General features: G+C 49.2%; 6 protein-coding genes across 6 annotated transcripts; 2 read left to right on the top strand and 4 right to left on the bottom strand.

Moving 5' to 3' along the window:
• Nucleotides 1-108: 108 nt before the first annotated feature.
• On the top strand, nt 109-16,492 carry BCR37DRAFT_415360 (uncharacterized protein). The gene is made up of 5 exons (XM_040872279.1): nt 109-1,567; nt 1,606-4,347; nt 4,385-4,674; nt 4,713-6,713; nt 6,752-16,492. Exons 1-5 carry the CDS (start codon nt 220-222, stop codon nt 16,427-16,429), a joined length of 16,059 nt encoding a protein of 5,352 aa, XP_040722845.1. The 5' UTR covers nt 109-219; the 3' UTR covers nt 16,430-16,492.
• BCR37DRAFT_382998 (PIN domain-like protein) lies at nt 16,491-18,150 on the bottom strand. Its single transcript, XM_040869987.1, has one exon. It carries the CDS (start codon nt 18,088-18,090, stop codon nt 16,552-16,554), a length of 1,539 nt encoding a protein of 512 aa, XP_040722844.1. The 5' UTR covers nt 18,091-18,150; the 3' UTR covers nt 16,491-16,551.
• Nucleotides 18,151-18,454: 304 nt separating this feature from the next.
• BCR37DRAFT_382996 (MFS transporter) lies at nt 18,455-20,036 on the bottom strand. Its single transcript, XM_040869986.1, has 2 exons — nt 19,835-20,036; nt 18,455-19,790 (listed from the first exon to the last, which is right to left on the bottom strand). The coding sequence occupies exons 1-2, from the start codon at nt 19,997-19,999 to the stop codon at nt 18,507-18,509; spliced, it is 1,449 nt and encodes a 482-aa protein (XP_040722843.1). The 5' UTR covers nt 20,000-20,036; the 3' UTR covers nt 18,455-18,506.
• Nucleotides 19,932-21,077, bottom strand: BCR37DRAFT_382994 (uncharacterized protein). The gene has a single exon (XM_040869985.1). The coding sequence runs from the start codon at nt 20,786-20,788 to the stop codon at nt 20,057-20,059; it is 732 nt and encodes a 243-aa protein (XP_040722842.1). The 5' UTR covers nt 20,789-21,077; the 3' UTR covers nt 19,932-20,056.
• Nucleotides 21,078-21,150: 73 nt separating this feature from the next.
• Nucleotides 21,151-23,042, top strand: BCR37DRAFT_382993 (major facilitator superfamily domain-containing protein). The gene has a single exon (XM_040869984.1). The coding sequence runs from the start codon at nt 21,306-21,308 to the stop codon at nt 22,752-22,754; it is 1,449 nt and encodes a 482-aa protein (XP_040722841.1). The 5' UTR covers nt 21,151-21,305; the 3' UTR covers nt 22,755-23,042.
• BCR37DRAFT_156260 (OPT oligopeptide transporter protein-domain-containing protein) lies at nt 22,867-25,663 on the bottom strand. The gene is made up of 6 exons (XM_040866145.1): nt 24,553-25,663; nt 24,405-24,513; nt 24,064-24,364; nt 23,545-24,026; nt 23,218-23,506; nt 22,867-23,179 (listed from the first exon to the last, which is right to left on the bottom strand). The coding sequence occupies exons 1-6, from the start codon at nt 25,517-25,519 to the stop codon at nt 22,979-22,981; spliced, it is 2,349 nt and encodes a 782-aa protein (XP_040722840.1). The 5' UTR covers nt 25,520-25,663; the 3' UTR covers nt 22,867-22,978.
• Between the last annotated feature and the right edge of the window lie 90 nt (nt 25,664-25,753).

Genomic DNA, 25,753 nt, shown 5'->3' with positions numbered 1-25,753 from the left:
CTTGCCTTGATTAGCCCATTCCTGCTGCCCTTTCTGCTGCTGCTGGCGGGCTGCTCGTCGTTATCGATATTAGATCGCTGCCCGAGATTGGTAATTTTGCGCAAACCCGACGTCACTCACCGACGCGCCTTGTACAAGCGCGCAGCTCAACAACCAGCACTGGCCGAGCTCTTCAGCTGATGCAGAAAGGCAACTGTTGAATGCTGAACGCATAAACTCATGGACGACAAGTCACACGAAGTACCTGCACCAGAACGAATGAAAACGACAAAGCTGCCAGTCCTGCGCGGCAATATCGGAAATGATGATATACAGCGACACAGTACGTCTATTGATGCGAGCCTTGAAGATGTTGCTCATGCGACATTATTGTTGGTATGTGGCCTAGCTGGTAAGCAAGAGGGCGACAGATTTAATGCCATCATCGGCAGGGGTCATGCCTTTATTGGCTTGACACCGTCAGGAGAGCAGGAGATAATCGGAGCGGAGACTCAAGCAGGAGACGTTCTGTTACATACAGCCTCAGCAGAGGTGGATCTCGACAACCATGCTGCGGTGCTTTACCTTGCTGATAGCGAACTGAATCTGGCTTGCAGCTCGCTTTACTTCACCGAGACTTCTGCTGCAACCTGGCTGAAACAACTCGTCGATTTGATCAGTGGAACCTCGCTCGTCAACAATGAGAAAGCAATTCTGAATTCAAAAGGCTTCTCGAGCGACTTACTTCTGCATGAGCTTTTCACAAGGCACAGAGACAGCTCTACTACTGCCGTGTCATTCACCAGAGACATCGAGGCAAAGCCAGTCGAATTGAGCTATGCTCAGCTGCATCGTCTCTCCAACCAAGTTGCAAGCTCGCTTTCTGCTCAAGGCCTGTACGGCAGCGTTATTCCAGTACTTCTTCCACAGTCGTTAGAGCTTTACGTTGCTCTGCTTGGCATTCTCAAGTCGGGCAACATTTACTGTTCGATGCTCCCGGACACCCCAGCAGACCGCATTGCTTTCGTTTGTCAGGATGTCAAGGCCACCTGTGCTTTCGCCTCTGCTGACAGTCTTCCTAGCGATGTTAAACACATGTCAGTCTCCCTCGACAGACAGGCAGACTATGATGCGCCTAAAATTGTTCCGGAAGCAATCGCCTATGTCATGTACACGTCTGGCTCAACTGGTCAACCCAAAGCAGTTCAAATCACCCATCGCAATGCAAGCACCTCTATTCTGGCTCATGACTTCATCTTTGAGGACACTCAGTTCGCCAAGGGCGATCACTTCTTGCAATTCGCCAATACGACATTCGACATCTCCATATTCGAAATATTCTCATGTTGGGCCCGCGATATGACGCTTATAGCTGCCCATCGACCACTCTTGCTCTCAGACTTGCCAAGATTATTGGACAAGCGTCAAATCAACTATCTCGAATTGACGCCATCCGTTGCCGGGCTCTTGCCACGGCAGGATGATCCTCGTTTTAGCACAGTCAAGGCGTTTCTGTCTATCGGCGAAATGCTGACGGCACAAGTGCTTGACAACTGGGCAGGCAAGCTCTACAATGCATATGGACCAAGTAAGTGTACGACTAGAAGACTTTTGCTAATAAGCCAGCTGAAGCGACATTGCATGCGACTGTGAAGCAAATGAACACGACCGCTACACTGCCATCAAACATTGGTGTTCCCCTCAGATCCTGCTCTATTGCAATTTTGGACCCACAGTCTAAGGACGTCTTGCCCTTCGGCTGGCTGGGCGAGCTCTGTATCGGAGGCCCACAAGTCGCACGCGGCTATCTCAACCGGCCAGATTTGACCTCAGCAGCCTTCATTGCTCATGATTTATGTGATGGGATGTTGTATCGTACAGGTGACTTGGCACGAATCGTCGATGGCGAATGTTTCTTTGTCGGTCGCAAACAAGGAGATGACCAGGTCAAAATCAACGGTCAACGAATTGAATTAGGCGAAATTGCTTGTGCGATTGAGCGAATGGATGGTGCTCGTCGGTGTGCTGTCATCAAGCATGAAAACCAGCTTTTTGCGTTTGTTGTTGGTCAAGCCGGCTTCCAACTTGCCGGTCGACTACCTCGGGATCTCAAGCCAATTTTAATGATGATTGAGGATTTGCCCACTTCCTCTTCAGGTAAATTGGACAATAAGAAGCTGAAAGCAATGGCAGAAGACTACAAGAAGAACAATCGACAATCAGATGAAGGCGACATGAGCGAAGCAGAAACGCTTGTTTCTCAAGCTGTTCTCGATGTTGTGGGCACTACTGTAGCAAGTGATCGCAGCTTGGCTCAATATGGTGTCGACTCTCTTGGAGCCATCAAAATTGTCATGGCTTTGCAGCGAAATGGACAATCTTGCTCAGTCTTTGATGTGCTCGATGCCGATACAATTTCTGGCATTGCGCAACGATTGAGCCTAACTGAAGGACAAGCTCAAGGCCAAGACCATAACAAGCGGGAGCTCGGAACTGATGTGCTTGTTGCACTGCAAAAACGATTTGTTGGCTGCACCTTTGCACCCTGCTCTCCGATTCAGGAGGCGATGCTCGCCGGAAATTTGTCAGACCCAGCAGGGCAGCTCTATTACAATCCCATCTTGCTCCAGCTACCCATTGATGACTTTGAAGCCTTTAGCAAAGCATGGACGGCATTGGTCGCACGGCACTCTATTTTGAGAACAGGATTCACTCCTTCAGATGATCCGGCTTTTGAATTTGTGCAAGTTATCCATCCAGCTTCCTATGAGCCTCTGGTCGACAAATCAGACGAGTCAATTGAAGTGGCTGTTGGCACACACAAGGCTCGGAAGCTGCCCGCAGATATGGCGCAGCCGCCGCTTCATGCGCTTGTGCTTCACGATCATGTGAGCATCATGCTACATCACGCGCTCTACGACGCATGGTCTCTGGAATTGCTATTGCATGATTTGCAGCGTCTTTTAGCAAACAAGTCTCTCGAGGACGCGCCGCAGTACGCTGATGTCCAACGGCAAGTATCCTCAAAGCCTTTGTCAGCAGCCACGGCCTACTGGGCGCAAGAACTGCAAGCATACAATTGCCCTCCCCTGCCAATTCTTGCGCAATGCGAGCCAGAGGAAAATGAGACTTTGACGACATCCAGTCTCTCGCAAATGTCACTGTTGAGCCTGGATGAGAAGTGTGCAATCGCTGGCATCAGTCCTCAAGCTATCGGGCAGCTTGCTTGGTCTCTGCTATTAGAATGGTACACTGGTGAATCTTCCTGCTTTGCAATCACGACATCAGGTAGAACACTGCCTGTTGAAGGCATCGAGAGAACGGTTGGCCCTTTCATCAACACGTACCCTTGTATGCTCCAGGTTGGCTCAGACGAAACCATTGGAGCTGCATTGTCATCTATTAGCAGGGGCAACAAGCTGCTCAGTCAACACAGCCTGCCGTATCGTGACATACTCAAGCTATCCAAGACGCGAAAGCATCCAGAGTCCCTCTTTATCTACCAAAAGACGGGCGCCGATATCGACAAACTTGATATCAAAGTGTTGGAGCAAGGGGACAGACTGGAATTCAAGATTCTTCTGACGATGGATCGATCACCAGACGGATTGCATTTGCGAATTTCTGCACGTCCAGGTCTCGTAGCCCCGAAAGCTGCAAAGCAACTGTTGCAACAATTTGATCATCTCCTTGGTGTCATTTTGAATGACACGTTGGCGAAAGTGTCAATTTTGAAGAATATGCCTGGCGATCTCAGCTCCATCACCAACATTTGTCCCGTTTCTGCAGTCACTGGCCGCTTGGATGCGTCTTTCGCCGACATAGCAGATCGCCAGCCCGACAAGATTGCTCTAGAGTTCTACGATGCCCTGGATCACTCGACCAAGTTGACTTACAGACAACTTGATCAAGCTGCCTGCAAGCTTGCCAATGTTTTACAAAGGCAAGTCTTGTGTGAAGAAGCGATTGCTATATGCCTGGACAAATCGATTGAAATGTACGCAGCCATGATTGCTATTCACAAACTTGGCTGTCCTTATCTGGCTCTAGACCCAGCACTTCCAGACGAAAGGCTCAAAATTGTTTTGGAAGTGACGTGTACTAAACATGTTATGACCTCGTCCTCTTATGCAACTCGCTTCTCAGATGTGCATGCGGTTGATGTCAACCAAGTCCTACAGTCTGGAGGCAAAGATGAATTTGAGCCTGTTCGCGAGGGTCAATTGGCGTATGTCCTCATGACAAGTGGTACAACGGGCGTACCAAAGGGTTGCGCCGTCACCCACAGCAACGTCCTCAGTAACATCAGTGTCCTCTCAAACATTTATCCTCACGCAGTCGCTGATCGCATCATGCAATTCACATCATGTAAGGTCAATCCTGGCGAGTCTAAAACTAACGCTAGATTCGTTCGATGTCTCTGTCTTTGAGATCTGGTTTGCATGGCTGAACGGTCTATGCCTCGTATCTGCCAATAGAGATCTCATGCTGACTGACCTCACTGCTGCTCTCAACGCATTCAAGGTCACTCATGTTGATATGACACCGATGGCGGCCACGCTCGTAAAGGCAGCAGAATTGCCACTGGTCAAGTGCTTCATTCTGACAGGTGAGGCGATTTCACGCTCAATCATTCATGATTGGGGTGCTTCAAAACGCTGCTACAACGCCTATGGACCGACCGAGGCGACCAATGTAAGATAAATCAAGCTTGATGGCCGTACTAATATCAGGTTTGTACCGTGAAGCAGCTCACTACTTCAAAAGATTACACTTCAAGTATCGGTCCAGTTCTGCCCAACACCTCAGGCTTTGTGCTGGACGAACAACTGAGACCTGTTCCTCGCTTTGCCCAAGGAGAGCTTTGGGTCGGTGGTGCTCAGATCATTCGTGGATATGTCAACAATTTTGAACGCACATCCCAGAGCTTCGTCCAACATCCACAGTTTGGCAGAATTTACAAAACAGGCGATGTTGTCCGCATGCTTGATGATAATTCTATCTCGTTCTTGGGTCGAAAAGACTCACAGGTCAAGGTCAGAGGCTTTCGTATTGAACTGGATGAGGTAACTCATGCATTGAGAAGACACTGCAAGGTCAAAGATGCCGCTACTATTGTTCATGACGCAGCCCTCGTCTCATTTGTCAAACTTGGGGCGACTGACAGTCATGATACAGTCGTCGCCGAGATCTTTGATCGGGTAAAGCAGATTTTGCCGGCATATATGGTTCCAGCCATGATTCTACCTTTGGACAAGATTCCTCATACATCTTCCTACAAGCTCGATACTCGAAGCCTGCAGCAGCGATTGGCAGATATTCCGGATCGCCAACGCTTTGCAGATTCGAAGACTTCGGATGCGCACGCTTCTTGGACAGAATCAGCACGGAGCATTGCTCAAGTGTTCTCGCGTGTGTCAGGCGTGCCAATTGCAGACATCTCGCCAGATACATCACTTCACAAACTTGGTATGGACAGTATTTCGGCCATCAAAGTTGCCACCATCATCAAGCGAGAGGGTCACGGCGAAATAACCGTTTCCGATATTATGATTCACCAGTCTCCATGGCAAATTGGCAGCATCCTCAGCCATGCATCCGAGGCAGAGTCACATGAATCGTCGGAGATCCCTGAAGCAATGACGGACCGGGTTTTGGAAGACCTATCCCTCAGTTCAGCGCAGGTATCGCACATATTGCCCTGTACGCCATTGCAAGAAGGACTTCTCTTGGAGACACTGAAGTCAGATTCGGTACATTACGTCAATCATCAGATTCTGGTATTGCAAGATGGTATCGACTCTCATCGGTTAAAGCAGGCTTGTCAAGATCTCGTCCAACACACGCCAATATTGCGAACTTGTTTCGGCTTCACAGCCTCGTCGGCATTCCCGTGCGTACAAGTATGCCTTCAAAAGACCGACATAGATTGGACTAGCTCTTCCGCCGAGGATGCATTCGAACAGCACATCCGGAGGACGCAATCCATCCTTGACCTGTCCCGTCCGCCCCTAGCTTTCCTCGAGCAACAAGGACAAGTTCACCGTCTTGTCATATCACTGCATCATGCTTTATTTGACGGCTGGTCGATGTCACTGATGCTCGAGGACCTGTCGCGATGGTATGCCGGGCATGCGATACCCAATCGGCCCAGGCTCGCTGACGCGATGAGACGAATCAAAAGAGCAGCCGAGCCTGCAACTGAGCGCTATTGGGAGATGGAACTTGCCCAATATGAATTGACGCCATTTCCTTGCCTTTCGGATACGAACGAAAACATCCAGTCAATCACCGAACACCAATTTTCACTTTCTTTGTCAGTTCTTGATCAGAGATCAAGGGCAACCTCGACGCCAATCTTGGCCATGCTACAGGCCGCCTGGGCCATTCTTCTGAAGAATTTGAGCGGCAGCGACGACATTTGCTTTGCCAATGTAGTCTCTGGCAGGACCATGGCAGTCGATAATCTCGAGGAATTGGTCGCTCCTCTCTTTAACGTGCTTCCCCTCAGGACTCGCTTCAGTTCCCAAGAATCAATCGCATCTCTTCTTGGACAACTGCAAAAAGCAAATCTTGAACATCTCAAGGCTCCTCATTATTCTTTGCGTCGTATCGCAAGATCCGCTGGCACGGTCGGCTCAAAGATGTTTGACACAATTCTTATCCTTCAAAAGCCTGTCCACTTCGAGGAGACTCAGCTCTACAAAGCCCTTGATGACAAAGGAGACAGCAATGTAAGAGCCTCCTATTGATAAGGCTGACTAACAATCAGTATGCTCTCATGATGGAAATTGTTCCACACACAAAATTAGACACAATCAACCTCAGATTGACTGCTTGCAACAACATTGTCTCTCCAAGCGTGGCACAAGAACTTGCGGTTCACTTTGAACGATTGGTTGACGTAATCTCCGAGGGAAACGCTAGCTCACCTGTCACTGGACTTTTCCAGGGCCCGCTAGCGCTGACTGTTCGTGTGCCTACTGGAAAACCAACGGAAGAATTGCTCTATCATGCGTTCCTGGCCAATTGCCATGGGCAACCGTCTTCAATTGCACTCGAATTCTTGCACGATTCTGGGAGAATCGAGTCACTTACCTACGGCACGCTTCGTGATCGCGTGTTCGCTATCTCATGGCATTTGCAGCGTCTGAAGCTCGGGAGGTCTGCTCCAGTTGTCGTCATGATGGACAAATCTCCGGAAATGTACATTGCATTCTTGGCGATCTTGCATGCAGGTCTTGTGTATGTCCCACTAGATGTACAGACACCCTCTGAGAGGCTTGAATATATTCTCGCCGAACTTTGTCCTGCTCTTATTCTGACAAATGGCGACCAAGCCGCTGACAGCGCTGATAAGGTGGGTGGGTGTCCAAAGCGCACATTGAATGACTGGCACCGCGAGGTTCAACACCAGGTACATCCAGCTCGATTGAGCTCGAGCGACCTTGCATATATTATCTACACCTCTGGCTCGACTGGACGACCTAAAGCGGTCATGGTAGAACACAAGGCAGCCGTGGCGACAATCAAGTCTTCAAAGCCTATTCTATGGGCAACATCTCAAGCTCGCTGGCTACAATTCGCCGCTAGCACTTTCGACATGTCCATCTATGACATGTCTGTTGCATTCTCGCTCGGCTTGACGTTGTGCGCAGCCTCTAAAAGTCTGCTGTTAGAAGACTTGACCAGCGTCATCAACAAACTTGAAGCAACTCATGTGGATCTCACACCATCCGTGGCCAAAACAATTCGGCGTGCTGATGTTCCTTGTGTCAAAATGCTCTTCTGTATCGGAGAGAGTTTGGCACAAAGCATTATAGCAGAGTGGCAAGATTTGTGTCTCAATACATATGGGCCAACTGAAGCTGCGATGGTTTGTTCTTCGCATCATGTCTGCAGTACGAGCTTGGCTCACAACATTGGCCACACCTTTGCTCATGCTCGATTAGGAATCTTCGCCGTCGATGCTGTCGGACCGATGACAACGTTGAACCTTGGCGAGCTTTGTATCGCCGGGCCGCAGCTCAGTCGTGGTTACTTGAAAGACGCAGACAAAACGTCGCAAGCCTTTTTCACTTACGAAGGGGAGCGCTTCTATCGGACTGGTGATCTGTGCCGCATGCTTCCAGATAAACAAATCCTCTTCAGTGGTCGCAAAGACAACCAGACAAAGCTCCGGGGTCAGCGTATCGAGCTGGACGAAATTTCGTCCGTGTTGCTGCAAATTACGAAAGTCAAAGCTGCTGCAGCTATTGTTGCGACCACAACCGAGGGGGTCGAACAACTAGTTGCCTTCATCTCTGCAGTACCAAGTTCTTCGCAGGCATCGTTGAACGCTGCTCTATGCGACAGCATTGCAGATGTCGGAAGCATTCTACAGGATCTTGAAAAAAAGCTGCCGACATACATGATTCCTACACGGATTGAGTCACTTAATTTTCTGCCCCTAGGCAATGCTGGGAAACTCGACACGCGCAAGCTGCAGGCACTTTTTCTTGAAGCTTCGGCACGGGATGTGCACGGAGTTCTAGACTCAAGATCCTTTTCCGAGTCTGAACTTGTCATTCGACAAGTCATGGCACAGGTCAGCGGAGTTGAAGAGTCAAGGATTGAAAGATCTAGTTCCATCTATCAGCTCGGTCTAGACAGCCTCGCAGCTATCCAGATTGTATCGGTCTTGAAGAAGAAGGGTAAACACATCGATGTCGTGGATATCCTTCAAAACCCCACTACAGAAAAAATGGCAAAGAAACTGGACATTGCAACGCGATCATCAGCCAATTTGACGGTTGACGACAAGCCTTACAACCAGCTTTGTGACATCATCATGCAAGAGCGCCCGGATAGTGTTATTGCAGTCCCTTGTACGCCAGTTCAAGATAATATGATCGCACAATTTGTTCGCTCCGATGGATCTAGCTACTACAACCATATACTCTTTGGTCTGGAAAGTTCTCTTTCTGTAAATGATTTACTGAAAGCTTGGACTCATGTTGCTAGCCACTATGACATTCTGAGGGCATCGATTGTCGCTGTCGGCAAGCGAGATTGTCAGTATGCACTGGTAGTCCCAGAGGAGATGCACGATTTTTGGACAGACACCGAAACGACTAATGTTAAAGTATCAGTAAAACAAGTCATTGATGAGCTACAGCAGGAGCTGTTGCACAATCTGAGCACCCCATCCTTTAGGCTTCACTTATTCCGGAGTCAATCGGAAGGTAATTCACTTTTGTTCAGTGCGCACCATGCATTGTTCGATGGCAACTCGCTCTCGAAGTTTCTCGTCGCGGTACAAAACGTGTTACGTGATAAATCAATTCCAGAAGTTCCGCCCATGAGCTCGTCTGCTAAAAGGCTTTGGCAGCTGTACCACGGAGAGTATGCTGAGTCAAGCGCAACTTACTGGCAAGCTCATTTGCAGGGCAAATCGGCAAACCCCTTCCCAAATTTAAGCAACTGCCAAGTCGAGCCGCAGTCACTCGTTACTAAGCGCAAGTTTAGTGTCCAATCACTACAAAGCGAACGTCAAAGCCAGGGCATCTCGCTCGCAAGCCTGTGTATGGCAGCCTGGGCTAAGATTCTTTCTGCATATACGGGCGAATCTCAAGTCAGCTTTGGTGTGGTGCTGTCAGGCAGACTTGGGCTCGATCTGGAGGATGCGCTATATCCGTGCATTTCAACCCTGCCATTCTCAACCGTAATCCAGGGGAGCGCGACTGACACCTTGAAAACGTTTGCTGATTTATATTCATCTGCCTTAGCGCGGCAACACCTTGCTCTGAGTAAGGTCTCAAAAGAGGGGGCTCAATTATTTGACACTATTTTTGTCTACCAGCAAAACCCGGATGAGAGTTGTTTAAGTTGCGACTTCTGGACACTCAAGCAAGACTTTGCCAAAGTCGAAGTGCCGATCTCCCTGGAGGTGATTCCAGACAGAACGGACGCGAATCTTGAGCTCGTATTAACCCATTCCTCAAAAGTTCCTTCACAGCACGCAAAGATTCTTCTGCGGCAGATGGAAGCAATTTTGGGGGCAATACTTAAGCATCCAGAGAGCAGAATGCTTGATCTTGAGTCACACGTGGATCTTCAATTACTGTCGGTAATACCTCCTCAGATTCCCGAATTCCCTACGGAAGTATCGTTCCTACATGAGTACGTTGAAAAATATGCGCGAGAAACACCCGAGGCGTGTGCTTTGGAGTTTGTTTCTCAATTGTCAGAGAAGAGCCAAATCTGGTCATACAAGGCACTGAATGAGGAAGCCAATCGTCTCGCTTGGCACTTAGTCGGTGGAAAGATGCCTAAGAAGCCTATCGCAGTATGTTTCGACAAGACACCCGACGCATTCATTGCCATTCTTGCAATCCTCAAGACCGGATCACCGTTTTGTTGTCTCGACCCTACTGCTCCAATTGAACGTCGCAAGTTCATTGTAGAGAATTCGGAGAGCGTGTTTGTGCTTTGTGGTTCATCCTATCGAGAAGAATTGAGTGCAGCAGTCTCGGTACAAGTTCTGACTCTGCCGATCGACCTCCAGAAATTTGCAACAGACAATCTTGACTCGCAGCGGATGAATATGTCCCAGAATGACTTGTCCTATGTGCTGTACACAAGCGGCTCTACAGGAACGCCAAAGGGTTGCTGTCTCAGCCACAAAAGCATCGTCCAGGCTCTATATTCTTTCAGGTACGAGTTCTGCGGTCAGTTTGACACCAGCAGCCGCTTTTTGGCTTTTGCTGGCCTTCATTTCGATGTGTCCATTCTCGAGCAGTACTTCAGCTGGTCTATTGGAGCTAGATTGTGTGCCGCTCCAAAAGATGTCATGCTTTCTGACATACCCGGTACCATTCAAAGATTTGGTATCACTCATATCGACTTGACGCCGCAGCTTGCGATGACCTTGCTTCCAGAAGAAGCGCCGTCGCTCAGAGTGTTCATTACTGGTGGAGAAATGTTGAAGAGTGAAGTTGTCGAGAATTGGGGCGACAAAGATGTTCTTTTCAATTTCTACGGACCAACGGAAGCGACAATCGGCTGTACAGCTCTCAAACAAGTTCGTAAGGGCGCCAGACCATCAAACATTGGCCAGCAGTGGAAAAATTGTGGTTCTATCGTTCAAGCAGTGCTTGGCGAACCTAAACCAGCACTACGAGGTGGACTCGGAGATCTCTTCATCAGTGGTGTGCAAGTAGGAGAGGGCTACATGAACTTACCCGAGGTAACAAGGAAGCGTTTTGTTTTCAACGAACTTCTCAATGACAAAACATACCAGACGGGAGATCTCGTTCGCTTGCTCGAGATTGACGCATCCTTTGATTTTGTCGGACGAGCCGATCAGCAGGTCAAACTGCGTGGCCAACGCATTGAGACGGGAGAAATTGATTCCGTGATCAAGAAGGCGCATACAAATATCAAAGCTGCTGTCACGGTCGTGCTGAAACATCAGAGTCAGCCAAAAGAGCACCTAGTCACATGGATCGAGTATGAGGGCTCTGAGAGCGCCTCATCGATTACCGTGATTGATGAACAGCTTGACCGTAACATCCTTTTCGACGCTGCCCAGAGCCTCCTTCCTGTTTACATGGTGCCTACCTACATCATTCCGGTCAACCGCATCAAGTTGACAGCGACTAACAAAGTGGACCAGAAAGAACTTGTCAGGGTGTATAATGAAGTGCCTGGCAAGGCGCTCCCTACCTTTGCAATGAGGCACAGGGCCGGCAAGAGCAAGGCTTCGGTAAAAGTGCTAAATCAAGTCAGAGGTATCCTCAAAGGAATGACAGACCTGGAGGAAGCCCAAATCACAGACAATTCTTCCATCTTCGAACTAGGTCTAGATTCTGTATCTGTCGTTGGGCTTGCTCGCAGTTTGAAACAAGCTGGACTTTTAGAGGCTTCGGTCGCTCTGGTCATGAAAGCCAAGACGGTTCAGAATATAGCCAGTGCGTTGTCTGGTAGGTCTGAATTCAAGACAACTGGAAGCGCTGTACAATCGTTTGGCCACCGTCACACTCAGACTGCTGCGAATCTTCTCAATCTAGGCATTTGCGATATCGAGATGGTCGTCCCATGCACCCCGTTGGTGGAAGGCCTCCTGGTCGAAAGCATGAATGCGGAAACGAAGCTGCACTTCAACAAGTTCGTGATTGGTACTGAGCATCCATTAGACATTCCACGCGCACAGAAAACGTTCGACTCTCTGGTTGCGCAGGTATCTGTGCTTCGGACAAGATTTTGTCTTGTCTCTGACGGCATTGCTCAAGTCGTTCTTGCCGATAATTCTGTCGGAGCCTTCAGTGACCAGAAATTCCCGCTTGGATGCAAGCTTTGTCAACTTGACGAGGTCGACGGCCGCCTGATTCTTTCCATTCATCATGCGCTGTACGATGGCCACTCGCTTCAGCTGATTATCAAACACTTCCAGCGTCTATACGAACGGCCCGAATTACAGCTGGCGCTCCCCGCCATATCCCCAGTCATCGAGGAGATTTTATCAATCGACCTGGAACGGGCGAAAGGATTTTGGACTGAGCAACTGCAGTCTGCGCAAGCTGCGAGATTCAACCGCGGCAGAGAGTGCGCTTCTACGGAAAACTCGCTCATTTCAAAAACTTCCCCCCACGATCTGCAGACCTACTGTAAGGCCAACAAATGCACAACCATTTCAATCTTCCAGGCCGCTTGGGCTTTGATCCTCCGTAGGCTTCTTGGACAGGACGCAGTCTTCGGTCTAGTCGTGTCTGGGCGAAATTTGACTGTGGATGGCGTGGACGATGTTGTGTACCCGACGTTCAATACGTTACCGATGTTTGTCAACACTGATGGAGATCCTACGGATGTCGTGGAACGATCTCAAGAGCTCTTTTCGAGGGCGACAGCCCATGAGCATACTCCGCAGCGCTTCATAAAAAAAGCTCTTGGCATCCCATCCGATGCTCCGCTGATGGATTCCATTCTGGTCCTGCAGCACGGAGGACACCAGCACGGAAGCTGGTCAATGACGAGTCAGGCAGACGATTCATCTGGCTTTGCTATTGCCCTAGATGTCACCATCACCACTGACAACGTAAGGATGCTCTCCAAGACCACGGGGATCTCACTGGCGGCAAAAGAAGTGCTCGTTGCCGTTGACGAGGTCCTCTGCCAGTTGCTTGCAGATACACGCATCCAGGTCAATTTGCAAAGACTAGACTCAACCAGCATTGCCGTTGCGCCGGAAAGCGAGGCACTGCAGAGAACGTTGGGCTCCAATACCCTTACTGGATTTGCCCAAACTATTCTGTCTGATGTTGCAGACCTTCTCGATGTTGCGGACGGGGAGGTGGGGCTCGATCAATCCTTTTTCGCTCTTGGTCTAGATTCAATCGATATGGTCAAGCTCTCTGCTCGCCTGAAGCATCATCAGCTGAACGCATCTGTTGGAACTCTGATGGCCAATGCCTCCGTTTCAAAGCTTGCCGCTTTTGTAAGCAGGTCGCAAGAAGAATTTATTGGGAATGCTCCCACGGATTGGAGAATCATGTTTAGAGACCTTGATGACTCTGACGTGGAAGCTATCCTGCCAATCTCGCCGATCCAGCAGGGAATGCTGACAGAGGACATTGCACAAGGAAGTCTGCAGTATTTGAATCACTCGCTATTCAAACTGGCATCCAATATTGATGTCGACAGGCTCGTTCAAGCTTGGGAACAAGTGATACATTCAAATCCAATTCTGCGGACGACGTTTCATCCTGTGGCGCACGAGACGCACAGCTTTCGGTTCGTGCAATGTGTTCATGCGCCAGAAAAACTGCACATCGAAAGATCTCAAATAGATGATGTGGTCAAAGCATTCGAACAATACCAACGGAAAGTCAGTTCCAGTGTCGATACGGCGGTGTCACCTCCTCTTGCATTCGAAATCTTTGATCAAGACAAGCAAAGCTACTTGGCTGTCTCTGTCCATCACGCGCTCTATGACGGCATCTCGCTCGATATGACTTACTTAGACGTTCAAGAAGCCTACAGATCGGGAGCTACTGTCAGTGACAGACCACCATATCGATTACTCATTGAGCACGTTTTCAGGCAATCGGTGGCATCTGCAGACTTCTTCTGGGCCAGTTATTTGCGTGGCAGTGTGCCACGCTTGGCCAAAAAGGCGCTTGATCCGACCAAGGCTAGCAAAATTCGAAAGCGATCAAATGTCAAGAACCAGGACCTCAAACGGGTTGCTCGAGATCTTGGAGTTTCGCTCCAGTCAGTCATTCAGTCTTGCTTTGCCAAGGCATTGATGCAGCGCCAAAACCAGGCAGATGTTATTTTTGGAACTATACAGGCTGGGCGTTCCTTTGCAGCAGATGCTGATCGCATCAATGGGCCGTGCATGAATACTGTCCCCTTGCGTGCCATGGTCTCGCCAGAGACTACCATTGGAGACTTGACTTACGACATGCATTTGGCAAATATTGAGATGGTACCTTACATTCATGCGTCTCTTCGGCGCATTCAAAAGCTGGCTGGTAAGGGCCCATTGTTTGACAGCCTCTTGGTTATTCAGAATGTACCAGAGATTCGCACCAGCTTTGACCTATGGACGCCTGTGATGGATGACTCTTCGGTAGAATTCCCGCTTGCAGTCGAATGCGAGGTTGGTAAGAATATTGAATGGACGCTAGCATGCCATGAAGGCTTTCTTGAAGATCCCGCGCAACTGCTCGAAGCTTTGGATGTGCTGCTCGCCGAGACCATCAAAGATACATCCAGTCTTGTCGCAAAACCACATTGGTTCAATGCATCTGATCGTCAGCAAACCAAAAGTCGAGAATTGGACCCCCAGGAACAAGAAATTGCTTTGGCCATCGCAGAGGTCGCCAAAGTCGCCCTCGGGGATGTATCCAGCGACACCTCTATCTTCAGTCTTGGTCTGGACTCCATCAGTGCCGTGGAGCTATCGAAGAAGCTGCGCAAGAAGAACATTGCAATCTCTGTGGGTAACATACTGAGAAATCCAAGTGTGCGCGAGATGAAAGGCCTCCAGCATTTAGATCAGAAGAAAGTCAAGCGTAAGGCAGAAGGCTTTGTGGTCTTACAAGCTTCGCAGCTGGCGAGCATTGCGAAGCAACTTGACTGCCAAGGACACAACATTCAACGCGTTCTTCCATGCACAGCAACACAAGCTTATTTTTTCGCCGCCTGGGCAAAGCTTAGTGGTCGGCGATACATGTCGAATTTTGCATTCAAAGTGCTCGGGAACACGGATGCGATATCTCGCCGGTGGGAGCAGCTTGTACAGCGATTTGGACTCTTTCGCACCGCGTTCGCTGTCGTCGATGGCAACTTGTGCCAAGTGGTTCTATCTCACGAGGTAAGTGTTCAGCCTGTTTTCAGAACTTTCGATTGTCCAATGCAGGAGGCATTGGCACGCTATTACGCCTCGGATGATTTCGTCTCTCCTGATTTGAAACGATGTCCTGCATTGTTCACCTTTATCGAAGCCAGTGGTTCTACCACACTCCTATTAGCGCTACATCACGTGCTTTACGATGCCTACAGCATTGCCCTTGTACTTAAAGCCCTTCAAGAGGATGATCTCGATATCATTGCCTACGACGAATTTGCGACCGAATATGGCCACCCAGCAGATGATTGTCTTGATTTCTGGAGGACTTACCTTCGCGAAGTGAAGCCTTTCACCTTGACGCCGCAGAACACATCTTTTGTCGGATCCGTGCTTGAATCTATTGGAGTGCGATCCCCTCATTTGAATCAGCTTGACTACTTTTCTCCGCCCTTTGCGTCTACTCAATTGCAGAACAAAGCTCAAAGACTGGGCGTCACCTCGCAAAGTTTGATCACGGCAGCTATCGCTCAAGCACTTGGCCAACAAGAAAGGAAAAACGAAGTCGTGCTTGGACTGTACGTTGCAGGCCGTAGCTTGGATATTGACAACATCGATCGTCTTTGCGGCCCAACAGTCAACATTTTGCCAGTTCGGCTTGATCTGACAGATACCAACCTGCCGGCCAAGGTGCACCAAGACTTGATTCAAATGAACGGTGCAGCTCAGCAAACTAGTATCGCCCAGATACATCATGCTATCGGATCAAGCAGTCCAGGCGGATTGATCGATGTCGCTGTCAATGTCTTGCCAAGAGGTTCAGCTGGTCCTGAGAACGGAACCAGCTGTGGGGCTCTTGAGAACTTTGGGCGGTTGCCGGACGAATGTATTGCAAGCATTCGGAAATGCTACAGTACTGCGTTTGACAAACATTATGCTCGATTTGAGCAGCTAGACTCACACAACAAAAATTGCGTCAATCCTGCGGTCGACATTGAAGTTGAATATGCATCGGATGGCAAGAGTCTTTGCTTTGGTGTTTTCTGCACAGAAGCGATGTATTCCACTTCGCAAGCTAGCGAGCTTATCGACAAGATCTGGGCGTTAGCCACAGCGTAGAGAAGTACGCGTTTTGTAAATAATGTACCATCGCAGTTAATATAATGTAATTCTACAAGTGCTACAAGTGAGGAATTAGATCTGTGAGCATGAATTCGAAATACGAGGCGGGCACAGAAATTTCATATGAGTCTTCCAACGTGGTTAGCATTGGGCATATAAAGCCCTTTATCGTCTAGTAAGGAAAGACTCATTTTCGACAAGTCAGGGCACCTTGACAAGACTTCTTCCTCGGCCATTTGCCATGCTGTATCATCCCTACACAGGTTTTTCCATTCTTCAGTGCTTTTGAGAAAGATTTCCGATGATTGAAAATGCGGTGCAAGCTGCGTGATGTTTGGAAAGGAGCTGAAGATGTTTCGGGCCACTAGTGCATCATCTGCGAAGCTCTCGTGCACTTTGTACTTTATACTGCCCTTGCGTGCTCCTGAGCTGAAATGAATAGTTTCAAGTGCCGCCAGTGTATCCGAGAGGTTTCCGTATTTACGAATCAAGTCAAGCACCTTTTGAGGGCCCATTCCACGGATATTGATGGTGTAATCTGTCCCAGAAAGTATAGCAAAGTCGACCAGACTATCAGCAGTCAGGTCAAGAGATGCCATCATACTCTCGACGTCTACCTCGGTCAATGGTAAAAGCTTGAGTAATTTCTTGTCTGATTGAGAGTCGTATCCATTGCCTCCAAGGCCCATGAAGCCGCGAAGCTGGGAAACACCATAGATGAGCACATCTGAATCATCACTCGCCACCAGATCAACATAGCCTAGCTTTTGAAAGAATGCGGCTGTGCATTCGCCCTCAAAACTATCAGGTGACTGTTGCACCGGCAGGTGAAAGCACTCGTGGAGCCACTTTTGGCATTGCGAGACTTGTGTATTTGTCGGACCTTTGATTCTTCGAGAAAGCTTCTCGACGAGCTCGGTGGTGTCGATACTCAACTGCTGTAATCCTTCTATCGGCAACGTTGAGTTCCGCGTGACTGCAAAGGAAAGCAGAACATCTAGCTCAGTTTTAGCTTTAGCAGTGGAAGTTCCTGCTTTGACGACACGATCAAGGTGTCCAATCAAGCTTTGTGTCATATTCGTCACCTCCTCGGGCTGTCCAGCAAAGGTATCATCTACCACAGAATCTGGTATTATGATCGTTTCCTGCAAATCTGTTGTCTGACTCACTGTGGTTTCCTTTAAAGAAAGCATCGCCTCCATAATGCTGCTGTCTGCACCAACTAGCTCTGCCTCGAAGCTACGAGCAACCTGTTGACGCTGTAGCGGCTCCATGTCAATCAGCTTGCTGAATGTTTCAGTCAAATCTGTGAGTCTGTGTGATCGATCAACCGCAGTGTCAAATACACGCCTCACAGATTGGCGCGCGAGACTACGTTTCGCGCGCTCTCGAACTTTGGCCGGCGTGGTCATGGGTGAGTCGAATACAATGATGGGACTGATGTTGCATGCTCTGCAGTATCTAGCAAGCCTCAAGCACCACATGGCATGTTTACTTTCGAGATCGGCAGGGAGCCATAAGGGTGACATAAAATCTCGAAATAGAAGTAAATTTCCATCTAAGCTGATCCTCTTACCCTGTAGGTAATTCGGCGGATGGCTGCGTACAGCTGAAGGAGCGTGCTTTTTAAGCAGGGGAAAGAGGCCTTTCACTCCCATTATGCACGCTGAGTCTATTCAAACCCTGAAAATGCCAGACACAAGTTTAAGTGGGAGTAAGAAATGGTAGGCGTTCGCAGCACGAGCCAGTCGTCGACTACAGAGAGCTTACGTTCAGATGGAAAACTGTGGCAAAATTCGAATCCTTCAGTATACAGCACATAATTACGCCTACGCACACCGATAGTAGGCTTCTAGGAACCTTCTCATGCCTGAACGTCTTAACTGTCTTTTCATTGAATCATTTGTGATGCATCATTGCCAGAAAAGGCATGAGTCTCTGTGTTCGATCGCCTTTTTGCGCTGACCTTGACAAAGGGCCGAACAGCACGGTGTCCCAGTGATCAAGAGGTTTTCAACTGCTGTGAAAAGGATCTGCTTCATCACTAAATAATACGGGCATGAAAGCTATGTCATTAACGCTTCGTCACATATTCAATGTGATCATCTGTTCCTTTGTTCTCCACGTCGCTTCGGTTCGACGTGGTTGCCTTGAGATCATCTTCTCCATCTTGCAGGGCGTCTGAGGCAGCGAGTCCAGAGTATGCACGTTCTGGCGCCAAGAAAATGACGACAAGCAAGTAAGAAAAGACACAACCCATCAAGATACCAATGACTTTTCCATAGTTGTGCTTGCCACCTGGCAATGGGTACTGCTGTGCCACCGTGGATTCAATGGTGCTCGATGCCGATGAAGCCAGATTTCCGAGCTGATAGGCGGTACCAGCAACAAATGTTCGGTATTGGGGTGGAGCCAACTCCAACAGAAGTGTCGGCACTACCGACCAACCCCCTTGAACGGCAAACTGTTCAAAGAAGAATGAGAGCACAATACCAGGCTTGGTAGTCGATAGTGCATACGCTGGTAGTAAAGCCGCACCCAAGACGAATGTGATCATCATGGTTAAACGCTTACCCATGAACTGTGCGAGCCAACCAAAGAAGAATCCTCCACAGATGGCGCCGAGATTTGCCATGCACATGGTGATGGTGACCCAATCAGCGTCAAAAGAGCGTTGTTGTTTCAGGTAGGTCGGCAGCAGGTCCTGAGATGCATGGCTCGAGAAGTTAAAGCCGATCATAATGAAGACCAATATGGTGAAGATACCTCCATGGTTGCGGAGAGCCATCTTTCCTTCACGGGCAAACTTGCGAACCTTTGAGCCGCCTTCATCAGGTATCTGCATGCGCTGTGCCTTCATTGCGAGGAAGGCATCAGTTTCTGGTGTCAAGAGACGCCAGATAACGAGCAGGATCGGTGGACCGCTGGTGAAGAAGGCAAGTCCGCGCCATCCAAGTTTCGTGTCGACAAAACCACGCGCGAAGCAGGTAGCCAACAAGTACCCAGTACTGTAACCTTGTTGGAGGAGACCACCAAGCAGAGTTCGTGCTTTAGGTGGAGCCGATTCTAGGGCAGTGACTTGAGCTAGACCACTCATGGAGCCCATGGCAATACCGAACAGTGCCCTGACAATCAGGAACTCCTTCATATTGTGGACAAAGCCGAGTCCAATCTCCAGAACAGAGAACATGATTAGAACAAAAGCCATGATGTATTTGCGGCCGTAAATATCAGCAACGAGGCCAGTGATGATGGCACCAACGGACCTCAGCATGAGCACGAGCGTGATGCCCCAGGTGATGTCCGTGGTTGACTTGCCAAGGCTTTTCGCAACGTCTGTGACGGTCAAACTGACGACCTGATTGTTAGTTGTACTGTTGAGTGACATTCCAGAGGGCTCACAAAAAAGTCAACTGCATCCCAGGTCCAGCAACAGAAGGCGAGCAGGAAGTTGTTCCATTGAGATGCATTCAGGGTTGCCAGGACTTTGAAAGGGTTGGTGGGTTTGATGGGTCGTTCAGGATTGAGCTCCGTGACACGGCTCTTGAGGTACTGAGCAACACCCATGATGTCGTTGCTTTGTGGTATCAATTGAGTGTCGCCGTTGCGGATTGCTTCTCCCCTTTATACTCTCTCCAACGTAGTATGTTTCAAGCACAGTTGAACCCCGGATTGCCTAGGGCCCTTTTTGACATTATCCGGGGTCTTCCGGCTGCATTTTGAGTGGCCCATCAGTCTTGGTGGTTTGTTGCGGTTGTATACAACCTTGTGGCACTCGAGCCTGAATAGGCAGGTTTTCTTGGCGATCAAAGAGCTCAACCTGTCAAGAACGCGCGATCGGCAATAATGTCGTGTGGCCCACGCAGGCCGGTCGGCAAATTGTGCTCTGGCTGGCCGCGCGGGATGCGACCAAACACTAGTGCGCGACTGTGCGCCGCGTGCATGCTGTGCGAAAACACCGTTCAGGCTTTCTTTGTCGCTTCGTAATGCAATTTGATGCAACATCAAATGCGTATCTATACGAAGTATGCGGGGCTTGGCAAGCTGGCGAATATGAAACGGTCGTAGAAAAGGTTCCACGCTGCGACAACGCGACCTAGCCCCTGATAGCATGCGAGACAAATAGGAAGCCCGAAGCCGGTGCCGGAGACTGGAAGAGAGCTCAAGAAAACCGTTCACAAGTCGGGAGTGTCGACAGAATCCCTTGCACCTGGTCACTAGTCCAGGGTCACGAGTGTGGTTTAGCTCTGCTGAACGCTCAGCTTTGGCTTCTTTTTGTTGAGATGGAAGAGCATACCTGTTGACCGCTGCGTGGCACAATCTTGTTGTACAGGTGCTCGTGAACTGGGCACGCATCTATCCTGACTTTCGCTCGTCGCTTCTCAAGCTCGCATAGGCTCAAGGCGGCACTGGCCTGCATACAATGTTCCGCTCTGCTCTCGTGGCGCTCTCATAGCGAGATAGCTCATTCTCATCCTTCACGTCATCTTCGTTGCATTTGACACCCTCCGAGCAAGACATTGATCTTGTGATTTGCTATTGCCTCAAGCTCAGCTTTTCTTGAGCTCAATTCAATGTAGTAGATGGATTACTAAGCAAACACTTCCCCGCAATCGACTACTTCGCATACATTGCAGCACTGCATAGCTGTAGGGAATTGCATGCGATGGATACCGCAATGACAATTTTTGGTTCGTGGCATCTGATCGCGGCGATCGCGGGCCGACCGATGGCCCCCGCCATGGCAAACCCAACGACCGCGCATCAAGTCATTAACATCATTCAAACGTCGTCGAAAATACGCATCCCGACTCGTTGAGACAAGAGATCAGACCAGTATCACTCACGGCTCGGCACCTGGTTCTGCCATCTTATGGCCGCACAATTGGCGCTTGCACCCGAGGAGCCTGATGCTTCCACGCCTCTTCTTATCTCCAAGATCGCAGAGCACTCACACGATGCCGAAACGGAGTGCGTATCTGGTCTTGCTTCGCGGGCTTTTGTACTGCTCGTGACAGCATCAGGACTGATCTTATTGGCTACGACAGCCCATTCTGTTTCTGATTTAGCACTTGCGAGATACATTTACTGTCGGCAAAAGTATCCGGACTCTGGCCTACAACCCTATATGCTCGCTGAAGAAAAGCGCTGCTTTGATAAGGATATCTCGCAAAAGGTGGCCTTCTTGATGGGTCTGCTGCCTATGGCGGAAGGAATTCCAAATACGTTTCTTGTCTTGCTATATGGCAAGTTCTCAGACACATGGGGTCGACGTCCTATATTTATTGCCGTGTCTCTAGGCGCACTGGTGCAGCTCTTGGCTATGATTGTGTCGGCCACGTGGCCCTCTATAGGCGTCTGGCCCATGTATGTTGGCGCAATCTTCTCTGGTTTGTGTGGCTCCGGTCCTGCGCTGAAGACGGCAATCTGGTGCTATCTTTGCGAGGTCCTCCCAGAAAAATCGCGCATGATTGGCATCAGCTGGTTTACAGCAATGAGCTATGGCACTTATGTCGTTGGACCCATCCTAGGCGCATGGCTTCTCAGATTTGGTCTCAGCACACCTCTGTGGTTTGGGGTGATAATGATGTCTTTCGACTTGGTCATTCTCTGCTGGCTACCTGAGAGCTTGCAAAAATCGGAGAGCGCCTCATCGGAAGAAGTCTCCACTTATGTTCAAACTTTCAAAGAAAGTTTTGCTGGTGTGCGCTTGCTATTCTCGAGGCGGACCGCATTCATTCTCGGATCAATCGCTCTCATGTGGACCTTCACCACAGGAACTATGTTGATCTTCGTCCAGCATCTTATAAATTACTTTGGCTGGTCGACAACGGAGGGAGCAAGTTTCTACTCTGCCTTCGCCTTGTCCAAGGTGACGGTCTATCTCTTCGTTGTGCCTGCAGTGACCAGATTTTGTCAGCCTCGCGTGCGCAATTTCGATTACAAGTTGCTCAAATGGGGTATATTAGGTTTCGGTTCGTCCTATGTCTGCTACGCTTTGGTTCGCAACACGTTATTCTTGCCATTCATTATTCTTCTACAGGCTCTATCCTCACCATTCACAGTGGCCATGCGAATATTCATTGCAGACTTGGCGCCACCTTCTGAGATCGGTAGAGTCTTTGCGGCCATTTCCCTTGTCGAGGGCCTGGGCGATCTGTCCGGGCCTTTTGTCTGGAATGGCATCTATGCATGGCTATTGGGCAAAAGCAAAGAGGCTTCGTCGCTAGTCTTTCTGCTCACAGCCTCGGTCTTCTTCGTGGGGCATATCAGCACTTACTTCTTGCCACGAGATTTGCGACCAAGCATGTCAGAGGCTTAATTAGTATGAATGATGAATCCGCGAACCGCGACAGCAGAGATGCGATAGAGGACTGCGTGAAATGCACCTGAGGTCTGTTGGAGGTCTCGTGCACTTTTGAGCTGAGAAATTAGAAGATTTAGCAAATATGAAGGGTAAATAAGGGCAAAAAGTCTATGAATTAGCTGCCCAGCAGAATTAGAATAGTTGCATGACAAGCCTCGATCAACACAAAGTTGCGCCTTTCAGGACCAGCTTCCGAGAGGAGGGCCGAAATGTTCGCCATCTGCGACAATCTTGCGAATTGCTCCACCCGTGTAATCAAGAGTATCGGTTCCTACGGTAACGCCCCACCATTCAGGCATCTTGATATTGCCGATGCTGAAGACGAGTCCAAGGAAGATGGTGACAATAGCCAGGCCAAGGTCCATACCTACAGATAAGATCTTTGGTCAGCAGTTTTAACATGGATGGGAGGACGAACATAGTTGTACTTGGTCCACCACCTTGAATGATTCTTTTTGATGAGGTAATTGAAAACCCAGCCAACGATACCCCACGTTGCGTAATTGAGCACTGTCGCAGGGGGTATCGAACCAGAGCCAGTGAAGATGACGGGCACATTGACGAAACGAACCCAAGAATCAGGATATTTCCTGAGGTATAGCCAGACCAAGATGGGACAAATAAATCCGATTGGGAAAAACAAGAGCAATCCGCTGTACAGCTTTCCAATGCTGAAGATTCTTGCGGGTCCTAGTAGTCCCCAGATGCTATTATTAGCTTTCTCAACATGTCCTCGGGATCTTACATGGATGCGTTGTAAAAGACTTTCGATTGGGAGCAAGAGAAATGCATTGGCGCCAGTTTCGTGCAAATATTGGGAATCTTTTGCAAGGCCATCCGCAATACAAAAACGTCGACCGTCGAGCCAACGAAAGTCGCAACCAATTGAACCCAGAAAACTTGGCGTTGTGGTACCTTCATGTAATGCGCCAGTTTCATGTCACCCGTGAATGTCAATGCTTGACTCATCGTGATATAGCCATATGTCTTGAACAACATCATAGCAACGGGCTTTCCGGGCTGTAAGTAACCGATGATGAATTCTGTGATCACGTTAAGGCCGATGTAAACGTTGGTCATGGAAGCGATAATGCCGATAGGAATGACATAAAAGATTGCAATGACTATCGTGAGCATCACGGCCCACCAAGCCAGGTGTGTAGGCCAAGCCAGGGCGACAGCAAGTGTCATGGAAAACATAACGACATATAGCACTGCGTACCACCACTATCTGTTAGTAAATCCTGAGAACGCAGAAGCGTACATCTGGCGTTTCGGGATACTTTCGCATCAGCTTCATGTGAATGTCCTCCCCTTCTTTGCGAAATAATTGTCGTCGAATATTGGCGCCGTGATGCAGGTAAATATACGGTAGCGTGGCAGCAATAGCAGCAAAGCTCACTCCATAGGCGAGAGCAAATGTAGTGGGCAAGAACAAAGGCGAGTAGTTCTGATACTTCACCGGGTCTAGCTGAAAGTCAGGTGTCAAGAGTGAGGTCGCATTGAAAGGCATTTGTGTATTGTCGTAGGTCGAGCTTTCCGATATCGGAAGATAGTCTCCATACCTGCTATTAGCGTGTTGCCATGGAGTCCAATTCAACAGACCAGACATTGCCGAAGTTCAAGCCAAGCGAACCAAGAACAAAAATAACGAAGACGCCGACCAAAATATTAGCCGCTGCGTACCATGGAACGACCAAAGGACTTCCTTGATCTATTGTTAGACTTGTTTTGTTTCAAAGACGCTGCATACATCCGCTGACTGTGCTCCAATCAAAGGTCAGGGGTAATATGCCAAGTCCTTGTGAGGCGCCAAAGAGCTGATTGACCAGAACATTATTGGGCCAGATCCATGTGAGGAAGACTGGTGCTGACAACGCCGGGAAGATGAAGAGCGGGAAGAAGTGCCAAAACAAACAAGCGACCATGACAACAATGAAAAATTTGTATCGTGTGATGCCCTTCCATCGTCCGTAACTCGGCGGCTCAACCCCTTTGTGAAGGGTGTGAATCAGCGTGCTCTGTGCAAGGACACTGGGCCACAAGGCAGAGGCCGGATACACCAGGAAGCGGCGAGCGATACCAGCTAGCGAAAGCCCAAGCATTTGAACAGTCCAAGAAAGCAAAAGTTGGAACAACAAACCGAAGGTCTGCTTGTAAAATACTTGCTGCGAGACAAGGAAGCTGCCCACGTAGTCATTTCCGAACCCTACTGTCGCCATGATCGAGATGCAGGTGTGTTCCTTGTAGTTGAAGGGCCCGGGATTCAACGACCACTTCCTGCCAAAGGTAGTAAAAACGCGGCTTGGCATGACCTTGTGCCAAAAATTGCCTACATAAAAGGCAAAAAACTGAACGACAGTCGGCGTGAGGGCCACTGTTGGTGTGCGCAGGCTCAGTACTGTATTGAAACTTGAACCAATGCAGGTGAACAGCAGACCAATGACCCACATGCGTACTGTATTGGCGGGCATATCAGGGTCGTCCTTGGCTGGCACAGCTGCTCTGACCATCAAGTACGGACTATTCTCCGCCTCATTGTCGACTTCGGTCTGGTTATCTGGCCCTCCAATAGGCCACGGAAGGTCGTCGGTCGCTCGAGCTGGTTCGTTGGAGGGTGGTTCAAAGTCTTCGAATCTCTTCAGCCGCTTCAGTGACACTGCCTCTTCTGTCACTTTGTACTGCTGGACCTTCTCCACGTCTGCGCTACTAGACGACATGACAACGAATGTAAAGGAGTTGCTCTAGCGGTGTCGTGCCAGCCGTCCTTTAAATACATCTCTGCGCCCCTTTGCGGCCCGGACCATGAGCTAGCAGGCGCGATATGATCTTCTGCGATGTTTGTCACGGATAACCGCGCGTGGCTTCAAAGTCGAATGGTATCAACAATAAACAAAGTGGCCGATCGTGCTTCCAGCATTTGAGCATAGTTCCATGAAGTGCATCCATTGACG

Source organism: Protomyces lactucae-debilis (genome assembly GCF_002105105.1).
Source record: "Protomyces lactucae-debilis strain 12-1054 chromosome Unknown BCR37scaffold_21, whole genome shotgun sequence".
Taxonomy (NCBI): Eukaryota; Fungi; Ascomycota; class Taphrinomycetes; order Taphrinales; family Protomycetaceae; genus Protomyces; species Protomyces lactucae-debilis.
Note: the sequence above shows the minus strand (reverse complement) of the source record. Positions and strands in the feature narration are given on the sequence as shown.

What these genes read in the sequence shown, in the direction of transcription:
- BCR37DRAFT_415360 (XM_040872279.1), top strand. Translation starts at nt 220, where the DNA reads ATGGACGACAAGTCACACGAAGTACCTGCACCAGAACGAATGAAAACG. An exon ending in GACCGACCGAGGCGACCAAT is followed by an intron (nt 4,675 to 4,712) that starts GTAAGATAAATC and finishes TACTAATATCAG; the next exon opens with GTTTGTACCGTGAAGCAGCT. An exon ending in ATGACAAAGGAGACAGCAAT is followed by an intron (nt 6,714 to 6,751) that starts GTAAGAGCCTCC and finishes ACTAACAATCAG; the next exon opens with TATGCTCTCATGATGGAAAT.
- BCR37DRAFT_382998 (XM_040869987.1), bottom strand. Translation starts at nt 18,090, where the DNA reads ATGGGAGTGAAAGGCCTCTTTCCCCTGCTTAAAAAGCACGCTCCTTCA.
- BCR37DRAFT_382996 (XM_040869986.1), bottom strand. Translation starts at nt 19,999, where the DNA reads ATGGGTGTTGCTCAGTACCTCAAGAGCCGTGTCACGGAGCTCAATCCT. An exon ending in GGGATGCAGTTGACTTTTTT is followed by an intron (nt 19,791 to 19,834) that starts GTGAGCCCTCTG and finishes ACTAACAATCAG; the next exon opens with GTCGTCAGTTTGACCGTCAC.
- BCR37DRAFT_382994 (XM_040869985.1), bottom strand. Translation starts at nt 20,788, where the DNA reads ATGCGTGCCCAGTTCACGAGCACCTGTACAACAAGATTGTGCCACGCA.
- BCR37DRAFT_382993 (XM_040869984.1), top strand. Translation starts at nt 21,306, where the DNA reads ATGGCCGCACAATTGGCGCTTGCACCCGAGGAGCCTGATGCTTCCACG.
- BCR37DRAFT_156260 (XM_040866145.1), bottom strand. Translation starts at nt 25,519, where the DNA reads ATGTCGTCTAGTAGCGCAGACGTGGAGAAGGTCCAGCAGTACAAAGTG. An exon ending in TTGGAGCACAGTCAGCGGAT is followed by an intron (nt 24,514 to 24,552) that starts GTATGCAGCGTC and finishes GTCTAACAATAG; the next exon opens with ATCAAGGAAGTCCTTTGGTC. An exon ending in GTCTTTTACAACGCATCCAT is followed by an intron (nt 23,507 to 23,544) that starts GTAAGATCCCGA and finishes AGCTAATAATAG; the next exon opens with CATCTGGGGACTACTAGGAC.